At 51.1% G+C, this 22,868-nt stretch overlaps 2 protein-coding genes across 2 annotated transcripts in view; one reads left to right on the forward strand and one right to left on the reverse strand.

Moving 5' to 3' along the window:
* DNAH9 (dynein axonemal heavy chain 9) overlaps positions 1-22,868 on the forward strand; it is a 313,579-nt gene that overhangs the window by 266,309 nt on the left and 24,402 nt on the right. The window contains exons 63-67 of the mRNA XM_045797213.2: positions 1,254-1,481; positions 5,386-5,577; positions 6,697-6,888; positions 8,915-9,085; positions 14,647-14,829. Coding sequence (XP_045653169.2) covers positions 1,254-1,481; positions 5,386-5,577; positions 6,697-6,888; positions 8,915-9,085; positions 14,647-14,829 — 966 coding nt within the window. The remainder of the gene's footprint in view (positions 1-1,253; positions 1,482-5,385; positions 5,578-6,696; positions 6,889-8,914; positions 9,086-14,646; positions 14,830-22,868) is intronic.
* ZNF18 (zinc finger protein 18) overlaps positions 9,081-22,868 on the reverse strand; it is a 65,107-nt gene continuing 51,319 nt past the window's right edge. The window contains exon 9 of the mRNA XM_087867622.1: positions 9,081-11,098. Coding sequence (XP_087723748.1) covers positions 10,757-11,098 — 342 coding nt within the window. The 3' untranslated portion in view covers positions 9,081-10,756. The remainder of the gene's footprint in view (positions 11,099-22,868) is intronic.

Consider the following 22,868-nt stretch of genomic DNA (forward strand, 5'->3'; position numbering starts at 1 on the left):
TGCAGGAGGAGCGGAGGGCCGGGCTAACACGGCCCTGGCTTTCCCAGACAGCCCCCTGAAGTCTTAGCTCCAACACGGGGCTCAGAAATGAATTCCTTAACAAAGGTTCATTTCAACAGCCACCCCTCACGCTTATGTAGAGGTTTACGGGCTACAAAGCCCTTTCAAATCCATTCCCTTTGGTTCTTTGCAGCAACTCTGTGAAATAAGTAGGGCCAATATTCTTGTTCTTTCTCCTTTTATAGAAGGGAAAGCAGCACTAAGAGACCAGGTTGCCGGGGCCAAGCCCTGTGCTCCGTGCCGATCCGTGCAGTTAAGGCTCCGCGAGCAGGCTTCCTCGAATACTTATAGAGGAGCCTTTACCTGTCCGTCATAATGAAACATATTGCAAAGCAGCTGTCCCGGCGAAAGCGAAAGCTGGATTCTGCAAAGTAGTGCTGAGAAATAAATGTAGGTTCAGACAGACAGACAGACAGACAGGAATCACACCGGGGGAGGGGGGCGGTTGGGGAGGAGGAGGGCGCAGACGGAGGAGCTGGGCTGGGAGTAGGAAGCCTCCCCAGCATGTGAGCAGCAATGTCTCCGTGTGTTTTAGGAAGATAAGTTTGGCAACAATTAGCAGAATGGTTGGGAGAGAGGGAGAGAGGACGCAAGGAAGCTAGCTAGAAGTTTAAATCAGTGCTTTGCAAACCCGCATACAAACCACAGCAGGATCTGATTAAAATGCACTGATTTCAGGAAATCTGGGAAGGGCCGAAAAGTCTGCATTTCTAGAGAGCTCCCAGGTAATGCCAACACTGCTGGTCCGTGGGCCCCGCTTTTGAGTCATCAAGGGCTCACATCCTCCGGGTGTCAGATGCAGGGATCTGGACTTGGAGCATGTGGACTGCGTGTTCGAGTCTTCAACTGTGGCCCACAGACCAGCATTTTCAGCATCGCCTGGAACTTGCTAGAAATGCAAATCCTCAGGCCTCGCCCTAGACCCCAGAATCTTTGTTTTAAGAAGCGCTGCAGGGGATTCCTGCGCAGCGTCCGGTTTGAGCACTGTGGGCTGGAGAGACTTGGGAGATCAAGAGAATAGGGTTCAGCTGCCAGAGACAGGCAGGTGCCATCACTGGGAACCCCAAGGCCTGCTGCAGTGAGCTCTATTTGAAGGCCAGGGCCCCCCCGTAGCTGCCTTCCTGAAACCGTCTGCCACTAGCAAAACTAAGCAGATGTCTGCATTGGGGGTGGGGGTGTCTTCGTTCCCTTAGAACATCCACCTGGTGGCCAAGTGGCTCGGCACCCTGGAGAAGAAGCTGGCAGAGCACGGCGAGAACAGCCACCCGGAGCTGAGGGTCTTCATCAGTGCAGAGCCTGCGCCCTCCCCGGAGGGCCACGTCGTCCCCCAGGGCATCCTGGAGAACGCCATTAAGATCACCAACGAGCCTCCCGCAGGCTTGCACGCCAACCTGCACAAGGCCCTGGACAACTTCACTCAGGTACAGCCCCGGGGGGCGGGGGAGACGAGCAGCGCGCTTCACCATTGGCTGACTCAACTGGGTCAAAGGGCATCCAGCTGCAAGGGGAGGAGGGCAGAGAGGGGGGAACGGGCCGTGGAGGGGTGTGTCCCCTCTGTGACGGACCTCCTCCCAGTGCCCGCTGAGCACAGCCCAGCTGTCAGTTCCCCGATACACCCGGGGGAGCCGAGCTTGGGGTGTGTCTCTGGCAGGAGGTGTGGGGGACCTTTCTGCAAGTCTCCCTGCTAACTGTCTGCAAGCAGGGGACCGACGCGTGTGTTCAGATGAGAAAACCTGCCATCTGCGTGCATCCTGAGTGTCCGGGGTTCAGATAACCCGGGTGTCAGATGCGGGATCTGGACCCGGAATGTCACCGCGTGGGAGGCCCTCAGACTGTGGTCCCTGGAGCAACAGCAGCTCCTGGGAACTGGGTAGAAATGCAGACTCTCAGGCCCCAGCCTAGACCTACTGAATCAGAAACTCTGGGGGGTGGGGGGCCACTTGGAGAACGCCAGGCTACAGCGAAGCTGAGAATATCAGGGCAGAAGGTTCAGAGGTAGGCCACGGCGTACTGGAATCTTCCTTTAGTGGGAATCCGAGACTCGTGTGGCGGAGCGTGTATTTAAAGGCAAAGACAGGCCCGTGGGTAACTAACTCCATACGTCACATCTTCTTGCAAAATCTGCAGCTCAGGCTTTCTTCACCTTCTCAGGAAGGCAGCCTGTCTTGTTGCTTCTTCCGTGGGGAGCCCCCGCTTCCTGGGAAGGGGAATCCACAAAAGTGTGACTCCCAGGAGATCGGGGGCCACGGGGCCGCCTTGAAGTCCATCCACCACACTGGGCCTCGGTGGAGTCCAAGGGGAGGGTTCTCAGGTCTGTCCTCTCTGATGTTGTCTTGTACTAGGACCCACGGATCTGGCTTCACAGACCCCATGCTAAAACTCACCACCAGTCCCAGAGGGGTCATCTCGAAACCTCAAACAGGCCGTCCAACAGGACGACTCTTGTCACTAACCCATCATAAACCACCAGGACTAGGGGCCCACTGGGGTCTGGTCTAACTTAAACTTGAAAGCTATATGGCAGTCAGGGTCTGAGGTGATTTTACTAAGTATCTGAGACCCCTCGTAGCATGGGGATCAAGCAGCCCCACTTGGAGAGGAAAACTTCCAGGGGGAGAAGCAAAACATGTCCGGCCTCATTTCTCACTCCCTTTCCCATCCCAACTCCAAAACCCACTCATAATCTGGGGTAGAGAGTGGGGGGACATTACCAGGGGATTTGGGATCTTTTCGCTTGACATTTTCATTAAGAAACACCTGCCCGTTGAAACATGGAGTAGAAAGTAGGGTGTTCTCTTGTCCGGGGCCTTTCCTTTCCTTTCCTTTAATTTTTTTTTTTTTTTCCTAAATAGGCCTTCACTAAACTCCTAAATACTCTGTACCAGTGTTCAGAACTTCCAGATTTTCTACGTTTTGTATTCCGCGTAGGGGAAATATACGTTCTTAGCTCTGAAACCTACAGCCTTCTGTCCAGGAGGGGGTAGCCGGCTGCCAGCAAAACCATTTTTCTGCCCTGAAAAGTCACTGGTTGCCCAACAGTGTGAACGCACATCACGCCACTGAAATGGACACTTAAAAATGGTTGACACGATAAATTTTATGTAGTCTATTCTACCGGGAATTTTTTTTAATTCATAATTGAAAAGTAAAAGGCCCCGGGATGTAGTTAGCTAGCTGTCTCAAAGGACACAGTGACAGATGTCTCTCTGATCTGCCTCGAGGGTCTTGGACAGATCCAGGGGGGAGGGTAGAAGATGTCTCGGATGCTGGATCTCCTAGTAATTCATAGTACAGTGTTATGCCTCAGTAGAATTATCATCATCTATAACCGCCTTCTGGCTTCATCGTCTCAGCCTCCCCATGCACCCCTGTTCTTGGGTTTCTGTGTCCAGTCTTGGTTATCGGGGAAATAAATCCCGAGGGATGCTGGCTTTTCCTGGTTATTCAGGCCCTGCCGCAGTTGGGCGTTGGGCCATTTATAGCCACCTTCAGGAACTCATTCTGGGAAAGACAGATAGATTTAGGAGGATATTCAGCGCTCACAAGTGTTTTAATTGTTCCATTTTGCTTTGACAAGTGCCCTGGAACAGAGGCCGGGTTAATATCCCGTCATTCACTCTGTTCCTTCAGAGCCCTATTTTAGCCATTCAGGGGACAAATGGCAGAACGGAGTTCGTTTTATCCCTGCTAGCCGTGCTGTTTGGGGATGATGACTTTATTCTGACTTTGTTTGAGGGTGCCACTGTCGACCAGTGTCAGCATCTCAATGTAGGACTCCTTGTCTTTGTGCTCGAGGCCTTTCTCAGTGGGGCCCAGCGCCTGGGGGGCTCAGTCAGTTAAACGTCTGCCTTCGGCTCAGGTCATGGTCCCAGGGTCCTGGGATCGAGCCCCGTGTGGGGGCTCCCTGCTCAGCGGGGAATCTGCTTCTCCCTCTCCCTCTGCCAATCCCACCCCCTTGCTTGTGCTCGCTCGCTCTCTCACTTTCTCTCTCTCTTTCTCTCTCTCACTTTTTCTTTCTTTTTTTTCTCTTTTTTCTCTCTCTCTCAAATAAAATCTTTAAAAAGTATTTCTTTCATTTAAAAAAAAAAGTAACAAAAGCAGCATCCTACGTGTCTCTAGAGAACAGCTCCATCCAGAAAGCAGTTAAGTTCTTGCTCGCACAAGGCAGTGACTTTGTCCTCTGACCTTTCATATCCAGAGCTTTGTGCCAAATGTGGTACCCAACAAAGGCACAGGGGGACCCCCACATATCCAGAGAGAGATAGGGACTGTCCTGAGTTCATCGTGGAAAAGTCAGGTGTACTAGAAGTTTAGTCCTGTCTCTCTGCTTTTCCTGCCCAGGTGAGCAAAGTCTAAGGACCAATCCTCGGACGAAATGGCAGGACTCAACCCAGTCCAATTTGCGCAAGCTTTGAAAGCACCCCTCGTAGGCTCTGCTGGCAACATCTTGCTCCTTCCTGATCACAAACGGTCTCACTCGGGAAATTGTCGTTCATTCCAGGCAATCGAGGGATTCTTGTCCTTCCACACCTTCAAGATGCAGGCTTTCCCCGTCCGCCACACCATCACCACCATCCCCCTTAAAACCCGCCAAGTACAATCCCATTGCCTTCTTCTGCACTGTCTCTCGATTTCCATTTCTTCCTTCTGTCCCTTCTTTAATCCCCTCTTCATGAGCCCCACCTTTTCCCCCCTGCCTTACACGGTGCAGGCCAGGACCCCTCTGCACTCCTGTTCCCGCAGCCGCATGGCTGGTCACCCCTGCTCAAGTTCAGAGGAGCAGTTGGCATGGTGAAGGGCACGGTACTCCTCTCTCTCGTGGCTCTGATTCCCATCCTCCCCCTCAGTCACACGGGCCGTGACCACACCTGCTCTGGTTCCGCGATGGGCAAGAGAAGCATGGCAGGAAGGGGAGGAATTCGAGGTGATGCTGTAGGAGTCGCCACCCACACCCCAGCACAAAGTGACACTCCTATGTCACATGCGACCCTCATGACCCACTACCCCGGTTTCCATCTGTGCTTAGGAACTTAATTGGCCTGTCCGTGGGTGCAAACGTGAGTTGCAAACCAAACCCTGTAATAACCTAAATCTAAACATTAACTCAGATTCTAAACTAGAGCCCAACCCCTCCCTGAGGTCCCCTCGGACCCTAAGCCCACGCCCACTCACAGTGCAATCTGTAGTCCGGCTGCAGCTCAAAACCTAACCAGGACATACGGGAACCTTTTCCAACGCAACTCCCAACCACCATAACCCACGCGCTGGTCCGCACTGCGTAACAGCAGATCCGTGCTAACGTTGGACGCATCCCTTTCCTTGCAGGACACGCTGGAGATGTGTTCCCGGGAGACGGAGTTTAAGAGCATCCTCTTTGCTCTTTGTTACTTTCACGGGGTGGTGGCAGAGAGACGGAAGTTTGGACCGCAGGGATGGAATCGTTCATACCCCTTCAACACCGGGGACCTCACCATCTCCGTGAACGTGCTGTACAACTTCCTGGAGGCCAACGCAAAGGTAGCATTTCCGGCCAGTGTAGGGGGAGGCCGGGGGTGGGGGCACCTCTCAGAAGGATGATGCATCATCGGCAGAGGGAGAAGGGGTAGGCACTGAGAATGGTCTGTGCCCTCTCCAAGTACAGGAAGTCAAGTCCAGCCCAGGACCAGGGTGAGGCCAAGAAAAGCACCACAGTGAGGTTAGGGTCCAGAAAGTTCAGGAAGCCAAAGCAGTGACTCACGCCTGGTGTGAGTGGGGCCCTTGAGTCTTTGTCCCAGGACCCAGCAGACCATGCCCACCCAATACCAGTTCCCAGCTGACTTAGCCAAGAACACAGAACTTCTCTTGGGGCACACAATTCCTCACGTAGATGTGGTCTGACCAAAGTTGAAGAAGCCAAAATCTTGGTATACCTCATCTCCCTCATTCTCCGTCTGATATATGCCATTTCAAAGAAAACTTAGACTAACAGCCCGTGCTTTTCCATTTAAAGGAATGTTTAGACCATCCAGGCTCTTCTAGTTCATAGACCAAACGTAGCATCGGCAGGCCCCCCTCCTGTTGCTGGTGGGAAACACGAATCAGGCCCAGGTGCCCCAAGCCATCGCTCTGCCTCCAGCTCCAAGGTCCTGGGAAGCTCGCCCCCATAACACCCCCTCTTCATTCTCTGCACTGAGACAAGGCTTTCCCCAAGAGGTTCCCCTCCTAACTTCACTATCGTAACCTTGCACGCTCCGTTTCAATCACTTCGAACTTTGGAAGCGGACCACAAACGGATATGCTAAGGAATGGCAGGAATTAGGAAAGTGCCCTGGTCTGTACTTTGTTCCATGGGATATTTGCTCAGGGAAGGGACTTGTAGGTAGAGCCTGACTTCATTGCCACAGTTAATGACCATGAAAGAGGGAAGGCATATACGCAAGGCGGTTGGCACCTTGCCTCTCCTCACCCTTGCGTGTAATTTTGCAAGCATTTGACGAGCTCCCAGGCGCGCCTGACTCTGCCGGGCACCAGGGGTGTGCCGGTGAATACAACACCGCTCCTAATCTTGAGAAACATCCTGTCTCGCGGCTTACGCTCTGCGCGCACGTCAGGGCAGGCCTGATGTCTGTGTGGAGGTCTTTCATCCCTGTCTCTCAGGTCCCCTATGATGATTTGCGCTACCTCTTTGGAGAGATCATGTACGGAGGCCATATCACGGATGACTGGGACAGGAGACTCTGCAGGACCTATCTGGAGGAATTCATCAGACCAGAAATGCTAGAAGGAGAGCTGTCTCTGGCACCAGGGTTCCCACTCCCGGGCAACCTGGATTACATTGGGTACCATCAGGTAAGGCTCTGCTCATACGGGACCTGGGTCTTCCTTCAAGTCTGTCCTGCAGGACCGGGGATGTGCGCACAGGGCCAGGGAAGAATGGCCTATAGAACAGAGCTTATATGGAGTGTGGTTCTCAGCCCCAAGTGTGCCCTGTTCGATATGAGAGCTGTGGGATTCCCGGCCTCAAAGTAGCGATACAATTGAGCTTTCAGAGATCTTTCTATTCTTGATGTTTGGCTCAATAATTCTATGTATTGCTCTTTTCTACAAATAACATCGGGGGCATTCATTTGATTGTTTTCATCCAAGATATTGACAAAGCCATTAGGAGCAAAATTCCAGCTTAAGAATTTAGCCAACTCTGAGTAAAGTTTATATTAGCGATTTTAAATATCTTCGGAGGGACATGACCTTGTGGGCAGATCATTCACCCCTCCTGTTCTTTGTCGGCTCTTGTAAACACAGGCACACCCGCCCGTCACACACACACACATTCCCAGGGAGCTCTTCCATACTGTTACTTTGAGTTCTCATTTTACTATGACCACAGCTATTTTTAAAGGGCTCATCTTTTGTCTATTTAGCCTGCCATGGGAGATATATTAAAAGACAGTTTAAAAAAAAAAAAAAGCTTTTTTTGTTGCTTGACTTTTGAACATGCCTAAAATAACTCTGAATACCTAACTTAAGGGAAATATCAGTCATAGAAACATTAGCTACAAACTTTAAACAAAACAAAACAAAAAAAAGTTTCTAATTTTAAACAGAAGGGCGCCTGGCTGGCTCAGTCGGAGGGGCGGGCAACTCTTGCTTGCGGTGTCATAAGTTCAAGCCCCACGTTGGGTATAGAGATTACTTAAATAAATGTATTTTTAAAATCATAAAATTGAAAAGGATAAACTGCCAAAGTCATTCAATCCAGAAAAACTTGACCCTATGAAAAGAAATTTCAAACAGTAAGACTATTTAAAGAAAAGGAATTTTTAAAAACTGCTTGAGCAGAAGGCCGCGAAATTTGTGCAAGAGCGCCCCCTAGTGTCCACGGGACCATCTGACAAGAGGCTCGAGCCGGGGATGGCAACAGCACAGTTCCAAATGACTGAGACAGATTTTCATCTTCTTTACGTCTCTCTTTAATCCGCCAGTTTATGGATGGTTACAGGGCACCTACCAAGAGTTCAGGAGTGTGCTGGGGGCTGGAATAAATACAAAAAGTAACACACAAATGTGCCTCTAAGGAATGAGCCAGCTTTTACTTAGACTAGGGGTCACACCGGCAAATCAGAATCAAATTAGGAGCGCGCCTTGAGGGGCACTTTCTCACGGTAATGGAAGGAACTGGAAGGGGTACCCAGGAAACCTTCGGAGAAGAAAGTGAGGGACAGTTGTCTAGGGACAGCCAACAGGGGCCCACCATGCACAATTTTAAAAATGTCTTAATTCAAATAATTTTTGCCAGAGGCAGGAGTTCCCCAGTTCACAGCAAAACTCGCCTTGTCCCACCACCCGATTCACACATTTATTTTACATGCGTGGTCCCATGTTTGCATTTGGGTTTGTCATCTCTGATTTAGATAAATGGAGAAGAAAAGGAATTTAAGGGCAAGAGGGCGGGGGTCCTAGGAGGGCTTGAGTAAGACACGGGGTAGGGCTCATTATTTCTCAAGGACTCTGGGAAGGCTTGTGTGTGGAGGGAGGGACAGGTGTAGACCCGGGAGCAGGCGGAGCAGAGGAGACAGGAGACAGATGAAGTCCTCTAAGCTTCCAGAAGGACAGCATGCTTGCATGGGCTTGGCAGTTCTGGAAAACTGGCCCAGCACACAGTAACAGATGGTGTCAGGGCGAGGCAGGCAGAAGGGATGTGCGCCAGGTGGAGCGCGTGCCCACGACAGCAGCGCTGGTGAGCAGAAGGCCACCCTGGAGGGCCAGAGGGATGCGGGTGCCTAAGGCCAGCAGTGGCCCACGGACGATGAACCAGAGTGGGAGGCGGGAGACTCGTCTCGGTTTGTGTTTCAGTGAGTTCGTCCTTGACTTTCAGTACGTCGACGCCGAGCTGCCTGCAGAGTCGCCCTACCTCTACGGCCTGCACCCCAATGCCGAGATCGGCTTCCTGACCCAGACCTCGGAAAAGCTCTTCCGCACGGTGCTGGAGCTGCAGCCCCGGGACGGCCACGCCGGAGACGGAGCAGGGGCCACGAGGGAAGAAAAGGTATGGGGGGGTTGCCAGAGCTCCTTCCGGGGAGCCCGAGGATGGCACAGGGAGTCACTCCTCCTGCCGGCCGAGCTGGCAGCACAGACCACGCCTTGCACGCCTTCCACTCACACATGGTGGCGTAGCTGTGACCCGCCGCACCGGTCGTCCGGGTTAGTCACTGGGGCGCTGCCACTGAGCTTGGTTTGTTTTTTTGTTTGTTTGTTTTTAAGATTTCATTTATTTATTTGACAGAGAGACAGCCAGCGAGAGAGGGAACACAAGCAGGGGGAGTGGGAGAGGAAGAAGCAGGCTCCTAGCGGAGGAGCCTGATGTGGGGCTCGATCCCAGAGCACCGGGATCACGCCCTGAGCCGAAGGCAGATGCTTAACGACTGCGCCACCCAGGCATCCCTTGGTTTGCTTTTCTAGTTCACCCAAAGACCATTTCTATTCCATTTTTCTGCCAAAAGGAAGAAAGGCAAGAACAGTGGTGCTGTGGGGAGCTGGAAGGGGCCCTCATGATTTCTTAGCGAACTGAGCAGCGCCGGGTGGGTGGGTCCTTAAGAGGGCCACCCTCATCCCACCAACTAGATGCCCGCTTGGCGTAGTCACTCTTTGAAACAAAGATGCCTTCTCTTTGCGTGAACACCATCGGATCAGAAAGTATTCCAACACACAGGTAAGGGCTGAGCACAGGACTTCCAGAAATGTCAGGAAGGCGGAGGGGCACCGTGGAGTCGCGAGGCAGACTGGGGTGGGGTTTGGGGTGAGGTCACACCACCAGAGGCGATCTGAGGGCTCTGCTCCTGGGGCGCGTGCCGCGGAGGGCAGGAGAGGAAGGAGCCCCAGTGAAATTTCTCCCAGGGTCTCCTCCTCTCCCCCCACCTCCGCTCCACAGCGCTGCCTGGATTCCTTTAGCTGGGCTGACAAGGAAACATACCTGGAAGGGTAAAGGTTAGGAAGCTGGGACTGGTTTTAGGAATCCACCGCCTCTATTAAAGGAGCCGGACTTTTGTTTAGAGGTGTGGAGTGGTGCCGTACGGTCGTTCTCAGATCTTACTGGGAGCTTGGAATTCTGTGTCTGGGGTCCAGGGTCAGGCGCAGGCACGTGCACTCCGGGGATCTGGCTACAGGTGAGCGTCCCTCGAGAAAGCTGTTCCAGATCACACTGCTCAGCCAATCCCACGTTCGGTGGCCTCAGACAGAATTTGAGAACAAAAGGAAGAGAAGAAGTGTTACGTTGCCCAGAAGCCAAAGCAGGTGGAATGAGAAGCCGTTCCTAGCTCTCAGGGTGAAAAGGCCAGGGCTTACGAGGAAGAGACTGAGGGTTCTTCAGGCGGGGTTCAGAGAAGCTTCTCGTTGCCAGCAGGTCCTCCTCCCGCGTCCAGGTCCAGAAATGACACGCGTGCGTGCTTAGGGGTGACTGGGCTGCACGCACCGCACCATGCGGGGCACCGTGTGTGTGCCGCTCGTGCGGCCAGGCCGTGAGCGCTGTGCTCACGCGTTCTCCTTCACGCCAACATGACAGCTCGGGAGTGGCAAAGAGCGAGCGCAGAGAACGCCGAGGTGACCCAGAGGCGGCTCTCTGCCATGTGCATCTGCATGAGAACCTGGGGCGGGCGTGCCGCTGGGCTGCCAGGCAACGGGGCCGCGGCTGGGGAGGAGCCACGGCCATCCGCCACGGTCCTCAGCCCGAGCTTGGACGTTCTTGCCGGGAACGTGGGCTCCTCTGGTGGCCTGAGCCGGAAGTGCTGTCCCCAAATGCTCCTGTCATGCCCATGAGCCTGCTACTCATCGGGGGTACCTGGCCATAGTAGTTTGCAAGGCTGCCACCCCGAAGTACCCTGGACCGGAAGGCTTGGACAAGTGTAGCTTCCCACCCTTGCGGAGACTGGAGTCCCAGGTCAAGGTGTCGGCGAGGCCGCTTCTCTTGAGTCTTCTCTGTTTGGCTTGTGGATGGCGGTCTCCTGTGGCCTCGTGAGGCCTTCCCTCTGAGCTCATGCTCTCTCTCTGCATCTGTCCTCTTCCTCTAAAGATACCAGTCAGATTGGGTTAGGGCCACATTAATAGCCTCATTTTAATAGAATTGCCTCTTTAAAGGCCCCATCTCCAAACACAGTCACATTCTAAGGGACTGGGGGGTAGGACTTCAACATGGGAGTTTTAGGGGGACACGATCCAGCCCGTCATGCTGGCTCCAGTGGCCTCCCTCGGACGAACACCCTTCCTGTATAGGGGATGAGGTGGTCTTTCTCCCCCATTTGCCCTTGACTACTGGATTTCGCTAGTGTTGAACGAGTGGCTAGTCGTCTGGAGGAAAGCGAAACAGGTACTCTGACTCCTTACACAGAACCTTTCAGATGGCTACACGGAAACACTTTTTTTAAGATTTTATTTATTTGAGAGAGTGAGCGAGAGAGAGCATGAGCGGGGATAGAAGCAGAGGGAGAGGGAGAAGCAGGCTCCCCGCTGAGCAAGGAGCCCGATGTGAGGCTCGATCCCAGGACTCTGGGACCATGACCTGAGCCAAAGGCAGATGCTTAACTGACTGAGCCACCCAGGCATCCCTACACTTAAACATTTTTTAAATGAAAACATAGAAAGCACTGAAAGACAACCTGGGTGAATGCCTTTATGATCGTACAAAGAGGAAGGCATTCTAAAACCTTTCTTAAAACAGCAACTCCAGATCTATAAAGATTGACAAATCTGGTGACTGGAAAAATTTAAAAGATCCGCAAAGCAAAAAACACCGTGAACGAAGTCAAAGACAAGTGAGGAGAAACTGCCGCACAGACACTGGGAAGGGGGCAGATCTTGCTAATATATGAAGAGTTCTTACATGTGGAGGGAAAGAGAAGAACAGAAGATGGGGACAGAGGGACACAAAGTCACACGATAATACGAAGGACCGATAAAAGTAGCACAGTTCTCAGTGTCACTCCAGACTACATGAAGGTATGTGAAATATCATTTTTCACTTAATGGTACAGAGTTTTAAAAGCGATAGTATCCAGTGGTGAGGGCATAAGAAAACTCTGTTGGTGGGGGTTTAACTTCCAGAACAACAGCTACTAACATTTAAAATGTATATATTTTTTTACCCGTAATTTTATTTCTAGGAATTCAACCAGTGGAAACACTCCATAGTATACAGATTTTATGGTATATTTATCACAGGATCGATTATAGTAGTACAAACGATAGACCAAATAGCCACCAAAAGGGAAGGGACATAATAAATTGTGGCATACCAAAACAGTGAAATAATATATATATTATATACTATTCTATGTGTACATATAACATGTATTATATATATCATAGTACATATATAAAATATATACTGGTTTTTAAAAAGACAAATCTATATGTACTAACAAGAAAATGTGTCCAGGATTTATTTTAAGATGAAAGGCAAGTGTTGTATGACTCCATTAGTGATAGCTGGAAAGACGGGGCAGAGGAGGGGATGGAGAGAGGAAGGAAGATAGGACAGATAACCATCATCCATACCTGATGGATAGAGTTACACGCAGTGAGGACATCTGCAAGAATTATCAACAAAGACAAGAGTGGTTAACAGTGTCTTTCCCACCTTTGAGGGAAGAGGCAAGATCGTGACCGGATTTTGTTCCTAATATTGTCAGTATCTGTAATGCTTAGGTTTTTATGGTCAGCATTTATTTCGCAAAAAGGAAAAAAAAAAGAGTTTGCTTGTGGAAATAATTAGACCACATCCCTTGCAACCCGCTCCTCCCATCTGAAGGGCCCTTGGGCTCCCCCAGGTCTGTGCGCCCGTCCCCTCCCCCAGCGGCCCTCCCGGTCCTGGGCTCCCCCAGGTCTGTGCGCCTGCCCCCTCCCCCTGCGGCCCTCCCTGTCCTCAGGCCTGGTCTCCAAACCCTGCTGGGCCTGATCAGGACAGAAGAGAACTCAGTTTCTCCGTGTTCCGTGTATTTGGGGGACAGTGCCTCCAGACAACCTTTTCATCTCTTTGTGCTCAGCGTCCGAATGGCAGCTCACTGATACGGGGCTGTTTCTTCAAATTCAGCTCCAGAGATAGAAATGTGGTATAATTTTAGCCATTTGTCTTCTATCCCAGCAGCGGCTCTCAGGTACCGTTAAAATTCTGTTCTGGTTTTGCTGTGACAGCACCAGAGCCCCCTTTTGACAGGGAGAGGTTTTACTTTCCTTTTTCAGACATCAGCTCTTTTCCTAGAGACTGTATTGTGTGTTAACAATACAGGGCGAAGCGAATATTAATAATCCTTCCTGTAGTTCTGTGTTGCTTTAGACGCCGCCACATCCATCAGCTCCCTCGATTTGATCTCTGCATCGGCCCTGGGAGGTGGGGGAGAGGGGGCAGGTGGAGAGAGAGGCTCTTGGAAATTTTTATAGATAAAAATGGAGGCCTAGCTGACTTGCTTATGCTCACGTGGGTAACACAGAACTGTATTAACTCAGCCAAGGGTCTTTGGTTGCATGCAACAGAGACGAGTTTAGCTGGAAAAGGCAAGAAGGAGCCCACTTTGTCAAAGGAATCGACCTGAGAAAGGCTAGAAATCCCAGCGGCTCCAGGGTCCCAGGGAGAAAGAAGAGTGTCCTGTCAGGGCACTTCGGTCACTGGCTCCAGCCACGTCCTGTCCCTGAATCTCAGGCTTGAGATTCACATTTTCCTGCTCCTGGGAATGAGGATCTGGTTGGCCTACTTAGATCGTGGGAGGACCGGGCCCTGTGACGGGACCCCAAAACGACGGGGAGGAGGGGAGTTCACAAGTGGAGATGGGGAGCTGTTAGAGGAGATGTTGAACAACGCGCAACCCAGCAGGTGCTCCTGGAGCCCGAGCTCTCGCAACCTAGGAAGGGCCGGCTCCCTCTCGCTGGTGCCTGCCAGCCCCCCCCCCTCCCGCCGCCGGCCACATGTTCTATTATGTCTGCATTTGTTCCATTTTTCTTTCTCTGCTGACAGACCTCCCGGGCTTACTCATTTACTTCAAAATGGCATACTCAGCCTCCAAGTGCTTGCCCCAAAATAACCCAGGATCTCAGTGCTTCGGTTCCAATGTTCCGGGAGAGAGACCATGGTGGTTCCAGCTCCCCTGGTCTAATTAGCCGACAGTCTGTGTGGTGCAAGGAATCGTGGGGCTGGGAGGAGGTTTACATGATAGATGGGGATGCTTCTTCCAGGACCCAAGGACAGAAAGTGCAGTGCAGCCTCCTGGAAACTCAGAACGGAGAGTGTGCATATATCTACACTCATCACCACTGCTCATCACTCCAGCTTCGTGGAGTGACCGCCCTAGGCTACCCTATGCCTCTCCAGTTTGATCCCCACAGCTAGCGGGGTCAGCCTCTGGGTTTTCCCAACTCCCGATTCTTGGAAAGGCACCTGTGGTCTCTTCTTCAGCTGGTCAGCCCACGGTCGGGCCTCAAGGCCTGACCCAGCTGACCTGAGCAAGCAGGCAAGAGTATGGCCAAAGGGGTGGGCGACTGCCATCTTCACACCGTGGCACAGGGGGATGCAGTCCCGGAGAGTTAGAAGCCCTTCCTAACCCTGTGTTTCCCGTGGCGGGGCAGGTCAAGGCCCTCCTGGAAGAAATCCTGGAGCGAGTGACAGACGAGTTCAACATGGCAGAGCTGCTGGCCAGAGTGGAGGAGCGCAGCCCCTACATCGTCGTCGCCTTCCAGGAGTGTGAGCGCATGAATGTCCTCACCAGGGAGATTCGGCGCTCGCTACGGGAGCTGGACCTCGGCTTAAAGGTAAGGAGCACGGCCAGAGGACACAGCTGGACCCCCCGGGGAGACGGGGGAGGTTCCAGGGACCTGGAGAGTTGTCCTATAGCATTCTGAATGCCCGAGAAGGCGTCACTCCCAGAAACCAGGGTCTGGCGGGGCTGCAGGGAGGCTAAGACCCCAAGTTCTATAAAGTCTGAAGCCATAGTGAAGTTAGAATGTGCTAGACTGGCTGGTCAGCATACGTGAGCTGCCAGAGGAGATCAACCTCTGAGGAGCAAGCCAGACAAAAATTTTGACAGCCTGGCGTCAAGTTGCTTTCATGGGGGCAAAGGAGCACTGGATAAAAGTAGAGGTTCTAGAACTAGACGGCCTTGGGGTCACCCCCCAGCCCCTGCACTTCCTCGCTGCGTGGCCTTAAGGCGGCTTAGATCTGTGTTTCAGCTTCCTCGCCTGCAAGAGGGATGATGGTCCTACTTCATAAGGCTCTGGGGAAGGAGGAAGGAAATTCATTTACATCGAATGTTCAGAACAATCCCTAGCGTGTTGTAAGTACCCCCAAAGTATTAGCTGATAATTATCATCACCCCACCAGGGGAAAGAATGGTCAGCTTTTACGAAGTCGAGGTTGTAGGGAAGATCCAAGACACTGACAGACTCTCGTTTCTCTTGAGCAACGGCAGAGTCTGTTTCTGCCCCCAGTTACTTAAACAAGTCTACGTCCTATGCCCGGAGGTAAGTGTGTCAGGGGCCTGGCCCAGAGCCTCACAGAGAAGCACTGGGACCACCGTGCGCCTCCGCGACAGGTACGTGGGGGGTCCTGCTGCCTCAGCAGCTGAGGAAGGGGACTGTCGTCAGCGTACACGGGCACGTTCGTTAACAGAACTGTGGCCCCAGACGGAGGGAAGGGGAGAACCGGTTTTGTAGCTAGGAGTTAACACCGCCACGCTTACGTGGGCGCAGGAGAAACAGCTGTGCGCTTTGTCACAAGTAGTCGCCTAGGAACTACGAAACAAGATGGCAAACGCTACGTTAGTGGGCCTTTTTTTTTTAATCTATTAATTTCCTGCTCCTCCCTGGTAGAGATGGAGGGAAGGAGAAAGGACAGAAAGGGATGTTGAAGATAGTATTTGGTCATGTCTCCAAATTATGTACCAGCTTGTAGTCGAATGAAATACAACATTCCATAGGGCGATCTCGAACGTAGAGGAGGACTTGGCGGGCCACATCATGCGGCTCCGTTACGGCCGTACGCAGGTCTCTACTGGTAATGACCTCGAGGAGGATTGCTGCAAGCTCAGCTTATCAAGTCCGTGCAATTTGGTGCAGTCTATTTACCCATCTGCCTTCCAATTCACTCATTTTTCTTCCAAGAGCCACGGCCGCAGTCAGGGGTCATGAATCAGAGTGTGCCTGGGTGAAGATGAAGGGGGCAGGTGAGGAAGTTTCTCTTTGCTCTCGGTCTAGTTCAAGCAAAGCTGACCGCTGAGCTCCTCGGGCAGGTCTGAGCACTCCCCGCCAGAAGGTGCAGGGAGGCCGAGAGGGGAGCCTTCCTGTCCAGAAGGACGGCCTCGGAAGAACGGGCGGGCAGGCAGGCAGATCGTAACACAAGGCACCCAGAGAGATGTGGGGAAAGAAAGGAAGAAAAGTCTGTGGCATCAGGGGAGGGCCCAGTGGAGAATGGGCGGGGGGGTGGGAGGGGTTACAATGAATGGGGACAAGGAGAAGAATCTTCCAGAGGTGCCAAGTCACCTGCTTTGGCCAGAGCACAGGGTCCAGTCAGGTGAGTCAGTGTGATATGGTGACAGGCAGTCAGGACAGCTGTGTCCCCCTGGGAGCTGGAGAACAGGCATTTTAAAATCTAAACCCAGTCTCATGGCCTGCTCATCAGACCCCCCGGGGGATTTCTCACAGCGCACGTCCCAATCCCACCACTGTGGCCGGGACCTGGAAACCTGTATTTTTAAGCAGCGGCCAGGTGATTGTGGTGATGGGTCGTTTGTGAAGCACGGTGTTAAGACAAGCAGGTGGGCAAGAGAAACAAAAGCAAAAATGAACTTTTGGGACTTCATCAAGATAAAAAGCTTCTGCACAGCCAAGGAAACAGACAACAAAACTAAGAGGCAACCCACGGAATGGGAGAAGATATTTGCAAATGACACTTCAGATAAAGGGCTGGTATCCAAGATCTACAAAGAACTTCTCAAACTCAACACCCAAAAAACAAGTCAAAAAATGGGCAAAAGACATGAGCAGACACTTTCCCAAAGATGACATGTGAATGGCTAACAGATGAAAAATGTTCAGCATCATTAGCCATCAGGGAAATTCAAATCAAAACCACACTGAGATACCACCTTACGCCAGTTAGAATGGCAAAAATTGACAAGGCAAGAAATATCAAATGTTGGCGAGGATGTGGAGAAAGGGGATCCCTCTTACTCTGTTGGTGGGAATGCAAGCTGGTGCAGCCACTTTGGAAAACAGTGTGGAGACTCCTCAAAAAGTTAAGAATAGAGCTACCCTATGACCCAGCAATTGCACTACTGGGTATTTACCCCAAAGATAGAGACGTAGTGAAGAGAAGGGCCACATGCACCCCAATGTTCATAGCAGCAACGTCCACCAGAGCCAAACTGTGGAAGGAGCCGAGATGCCCTTCAACAGACAAATGGATAAAGATGTGGTCCATACATACAATGCAATATGACTCAGCCATCAGAAAGGATGAATACCCACCATTTGCATGGACATGGACGGGACTGGAGGAGATTATGCTGAGTGAAGTGAGTCAAGCAGAGAAAGACAATTATCATATGGTTCACTTATTTGTGGAACGTAAGGAATAGCAGGGAGAACATTAGGAGAAGGAAGGGAAAAATGAAGGGGGTGGAAAACAGAGGGGGAGATGACACATGAGAGACTGTGGACTCCGGGAAACAAACTGAGGGCTTCAGAGGGGAGGGGGTGGAGGACGGGCTAGCCTGGTGATGGGTAGTAAGGAGGGCACGAATTGCACGGAGCACTGGGTATTATACGCAAATACTGAATCATGGAACACGACATCAAAAACTAAGGATGTACTGTATGGTGACTAACATAAAAAAAAAAAGACAAGCAGATGGAGGAAAAAGATGGGGAAAGGAGCATGCGAGTGGATGGCAGCAGAGTTCAGGGAAGGGAGAGTTTTTAAGTCTAGGGGAGAGAGAAAGGAGAGGCAGCAGCAGATGGGAGTGACCTGAACGGGAGGGTCCACAGGACGGCCTGGCAGGGGAGGGACGCGGAGGGCCCCACTGCGCGGTGTCTGACATCGCAGCAGCGAGCGCCTGCTCAGCTCCTGGCCTCCCACCCGGCCACCGTGCGACACAGGGCTGGCTCTGCTGACCGGCTCACCTGGCAGGGGCAGAGGGGACATTCGGACTGAGGTTCTCCTGAACAGTCACTTTCAAGTTCTAGGAGTGGGTCAGGTGGCGTGCAGGAGGACAGAGGGCAACTCTCACTACCCAGCACATCAGACAGGCAAACCCAAACGCTCTGCCCACATGGGGCACCAAAGTTAGGAGAGGTCTAACTTTTTTTAATCATGAAGTCATACTCTTAGCATTTATGATAAACTTTTATTTGTAGCCATTCATAATTGGCTGGATGGGAAACCATAAGGCTGCCTCCCACAAAGTATCAGCTGAACTGAGAGGCACAGTCTGCTACAGCTGAGGACTACAGGAGCTCAAAGCACACAGAAGTGGTAGAGGAAGACAGCGCAGGCACCGAAGACAGGTCAGTTCGCCACAACCATGTTCCCACAGATAGGAACTGCCTTGGGAGTTCACCACAGTAAGAAATCTGGCTCCTACCTTACACAGTGAAGACAGGTTCTGCAAGTACTCCAAGCTGACTGCTCAAAGGTACTGACTCCCACTAACCAAATGCACAGAAGCCTGATGTACAAAACTCCTCAAGGCCAATTTCTTTATATCAACTGGGTATAACTTTCAAAGGGCCATATAGTGATGGCAGTGGGCCCAGAAAATCCTCTGCTAGGTAAAAGAATTCTATGAGAAGCTAGATTCCTGGACCTTCACTGTCTACAGTGGCCAGTGATAGGTTAGCACATACAGTGTGCCTAGTCCAAACTGAGATACTCTGGAGCATAAATCAAACACCATATTTAGGAAAGAGGCTGGGAAGACGGTGGAGTAGGAGGACCCTAAGCTCACCTCGCCCACAGATACAACTAGGTGATGCAGCAGTGTCAGAAATGACCCAAAGACTAGCAGAAGGGACTCCACAACTAAAGGAGGCCGCGGCAAAGAGGGTGGGAAGGGTGAAGACCAGTGGGGAGCTAAAGCAGCTGTGGCCATCCACGGGAGGGAGGCAGCCATGGACACAGCAAAGAGGGACAAACAGACTAGCGTGCCAGGCCTCACAGGACAACTCCCCGCAACACCTGGCTTCGAAACCAGAAAGGCTGAACTACAGAAGTTTGTCTGACCGGCGGGACGGAAAACCTGGAATTTTACAGTTCAGCAGGCTCAGCTCTGGGAGAGCCAAGGCCAGGGGATAGCGGAGTCCCCGCCCGTAAGCCGACAGCACAACAAACGAAGGGCCGGCCGGTGCAGATACAACATTGAGGCAGCCGTTAGAAAAACGCCGGGGGCGTATGAGACAGAGAGTCATGCACTGATCTCAGAGCAAGTCTGGAGGGACAGCGATGCCAGGGAGACTCCTCCAGGAACAAAGGAGCTGCCAGGTGCCACTTCCCTTCCCCTGCCCTCAAGCATAACCACACCAACGCCTACGGGAACCAGAGCGGGAACATTCACTACCTAACGTGCTTCCACGGCGCCCCCCGGCCTCCAGCCTGGCCTGCCTCAGTCGGAAGACCAGCTAAGACCACGTCTCCCCCAACTCACGCACTTCGCAGATCCACCCCCTCCAACCCGGCCGGCCTTCGTCCCCAGGGCCGTGGCAGGTCCCCTCCCGCAGAGAACCAACGCATAAACCTTGCCAACGCTGCGCACCCCACACACGCCGTGGATCTGCCCACCCCTCCCCCCGCCCAGTACACTCCGGGCCAGAGCCCACCCAAAGTGGTACCTCAAAGCTAGCAGTGTGTCAGCAGCTCTGTGTCCGGGCCAGCACCACTCAAAAGTGACTTCTGCCCGGGGGGGGGGGGGGGCACATACGCGCATCCACCAGACGGCAGCCCCCCCCCCCCCCCAGTGAAAGCTTCTCGGGACAACACAGGGAACGCGCCCTGCCATTTGGTGCCACTGCATCTCTGGCGAACGCCCGGTCTGACTCAACTCAAACCCAAGGTGGCCCCAGACTGGCCGCTAACAGGACATGGACCAAACCTGGCTGCAGCAGGCAAAGAGAACCACTGCAGACCGGACTGAAGGGCGGCTCAGCCCCCACAGGAAGGCACACGCATCACACATGGAGGAGACACCCCTGAAGCACTAGGTTCCGGCGAACAGGGCACTTTTCAAGAGAGGAGACGCAGCTGACTTTCCTAACACAGAGAAACAGACACAAACATAAAACGAGGACACAGAGGAACACGTCCCAAATGCAAGCGACCTAAGCGAAACGGACAGGAGTCGTAAGCCTGACAGAATTGAAAGTAATGACCATAAAGATACTCACTGGACTTGAGAAAAAGGTGAAGGACATCCGTGAGACCCTTACCGATGAGACAAAAAAGAACCAAAAGAACACGATAAATGGCATTAAAAACACACTAGAGAGAATAAACGGCAGGAGGGAAGAAGTAAAGGAATGAAGTCATCAAGCTGAGCAGGTGAGAGAAAAAAATTATGCAAAATAAGAAAAGACAGGGAATTCAGCGACACCATCAAGCGTAGTAACATTCAAGAAGTGAGGGCTCCCAGGAGAAGAGAGAGAAAAGGGGGCAGAAAATTTATCTGAAGAAATAATAGCTGAAAACTTTCTGAATCTGGGGAAGGAAACAGAAATCCCAACAAAAATCAACCCAAGGAGGTCCACACCAAGATACACGTACTTAAGATGACACAAAGTAGTGATAGAGAATTGTAAAAGCAGCAAAAGAAAGCAGCTCTCTACAAGGGAAACCCCATAAGGCTATGAGTGGATTTTTCAGCAGGAACTTTGCAGGCCAGAAAGCAGCGGCACGATATAGTCAACTTGCTGAAAGGAAAAAATCTATAGCCAAGAATATTCTACTCAGCAAGGCTGTCATTCAGAATAGAAGGAGAGAGAGAGTATTCCAGACAAAAGTTAAAGGAATTGTCACCACTAAACCAGCCTTACAAGAAATGTTACAGGGGACTCTTTGGGTAGAAAGGAAGGACCATAAGCAGGAATAAGAAAAGGAGGAAACAAAGGCAATAAAATTAACTAAATCTATAAAAATCTTTCAAGGGATTCACAAGATAAAAGGATATAAAGTATGACACCACATACCTAAAACATGGAGGACAAAGGAGTAAAAACAGTAGTGCTTCGAGAGGTCAAACTGAAGCGACCATCAGTCTCTCTCCTACAGACAGCTATATGCAGGAGACGTTCTATACCAACGTCATGGTGACTCCAAGTCAAAACCCAGGAACAGATATGCAAAACAGAAAGAGAAAGGAGTCCAAGTATATCACTAAAGAAAGCCAACGGAGAAAGGAACAGAGAAGAAATATAAATACAACCATAAAACAAAGAACAAAATGGCAATACATACATACCTACGAATAATTCTTTGAATGTAAAAGGACTAAACCCTCCAGTCAAAAGACAGTGTGACGAATAAATAAGAAAATAACACCCATCTGTTTGCTGCCTACAAGAGACTCATTTCAGATCTAAAGACACATGCAGATTGAAAATGAAGGGATGGAGAAGCATTTATCCTAAAAATGGATGCGTAAAGAAGGGTGGGGTAGCAATACTTATATTAGACGAATTAGATTTTGAAACAGACTAACGAGAGACAAGAAGGCCACTTCATAATCATAAAGGGGACAACCCAACAAGAAGATATAACAATTGTAAATATTTAAGATTTTATTTATTAGAGAGGGAGCAAGCGAGCACACAGCAGGGAGGAGAGGGAGAAGCAGCTCCCCACTGGGCAGGGAGCCCGACACAGGGCTCGATCCCAGGACCCTGATCATAACCTGAGCCGAAGGCAGATGCTTGATGACTGAGCCACCCAGGCGCCCCAACAATTGTAAATTTATGCACTCAATGTGGGGGCACCCAAATACATAAAACAGTTAATAATAAAGTAGTCAATAGTAGTATAATAATAGTAGGGACCTTTAGCTCCCCACTAACATCAGTGGATAGATCATCCAAACAGAAAGTCAACAAGGAAAGAGTGGCTTTCAATGACACATTCAACCAGATGGATTTAACAGATACATTCAGAACAATCCATCCTAAAACAACAGAATACACATTCTTTTCAAGTGCACATGGAACATTCTCTAGGGTAGATTACGTATTAGGCCACAAAACAAATCTCAACAAATTCAAAAAGACTGAAGTCATACCATGCATCTTTTCTGACCACAACACTCCAAAACTAGGAATCAACCACAAGAAAAAATCTGGGAAGAACACATGGAGGGTAAATAACATGCTACTAAACAATGAATTGGTCAACCAAGAAATCAAGGGGGAAGTCAAAAAATACATGGAGACAGGCGCCTGGGTGGCTGAGTCAGTGAAGCATCTGCCTTCGGCTCAGGTCATGATGGGACCGAGTTCCGCACTGGGCTCCCTGCTCAGTGCGGAGTCTGCTTCTCTCTCTACCCCTCCCCCTGGCCTGTGTGCTCACGCTCTCTCCCTCAAATAAATAAGGTCTTTAAAAAAAAATACATGGAGACAAATGAAAGTGAAAACACAATCCAAAAGCTTTGGAATGCAGCAAAAGCAATTCAAAGTGGGAAGTTTATAGCAATACAGGCCTCCCTCAAGAAAAAAGAAACATCTCAAACAACCTAACCTTACGCCTGAGAGGAGCTAGTAAAAGAGGAATAAACCAGTAGAAAGAAGGAAATAACAAAGATTAGAGGAGAAATAAAAGA

Source organism: Ursus americanus, chromosome 14 (assembly GCF_024610735.1).
Source record: "Ursus americanus isolate L20-20 chromosome 14, mUrsAme1.1.p, whole genome shotgun sequence".
In the NCBI taxonomy this organism is placed as follows: domain Eukaryota; kingdom Metazoa; phylum Chordata; class Mammalia; order Carnivora; family Ursidae; genus Ursus; species Ursus americanus.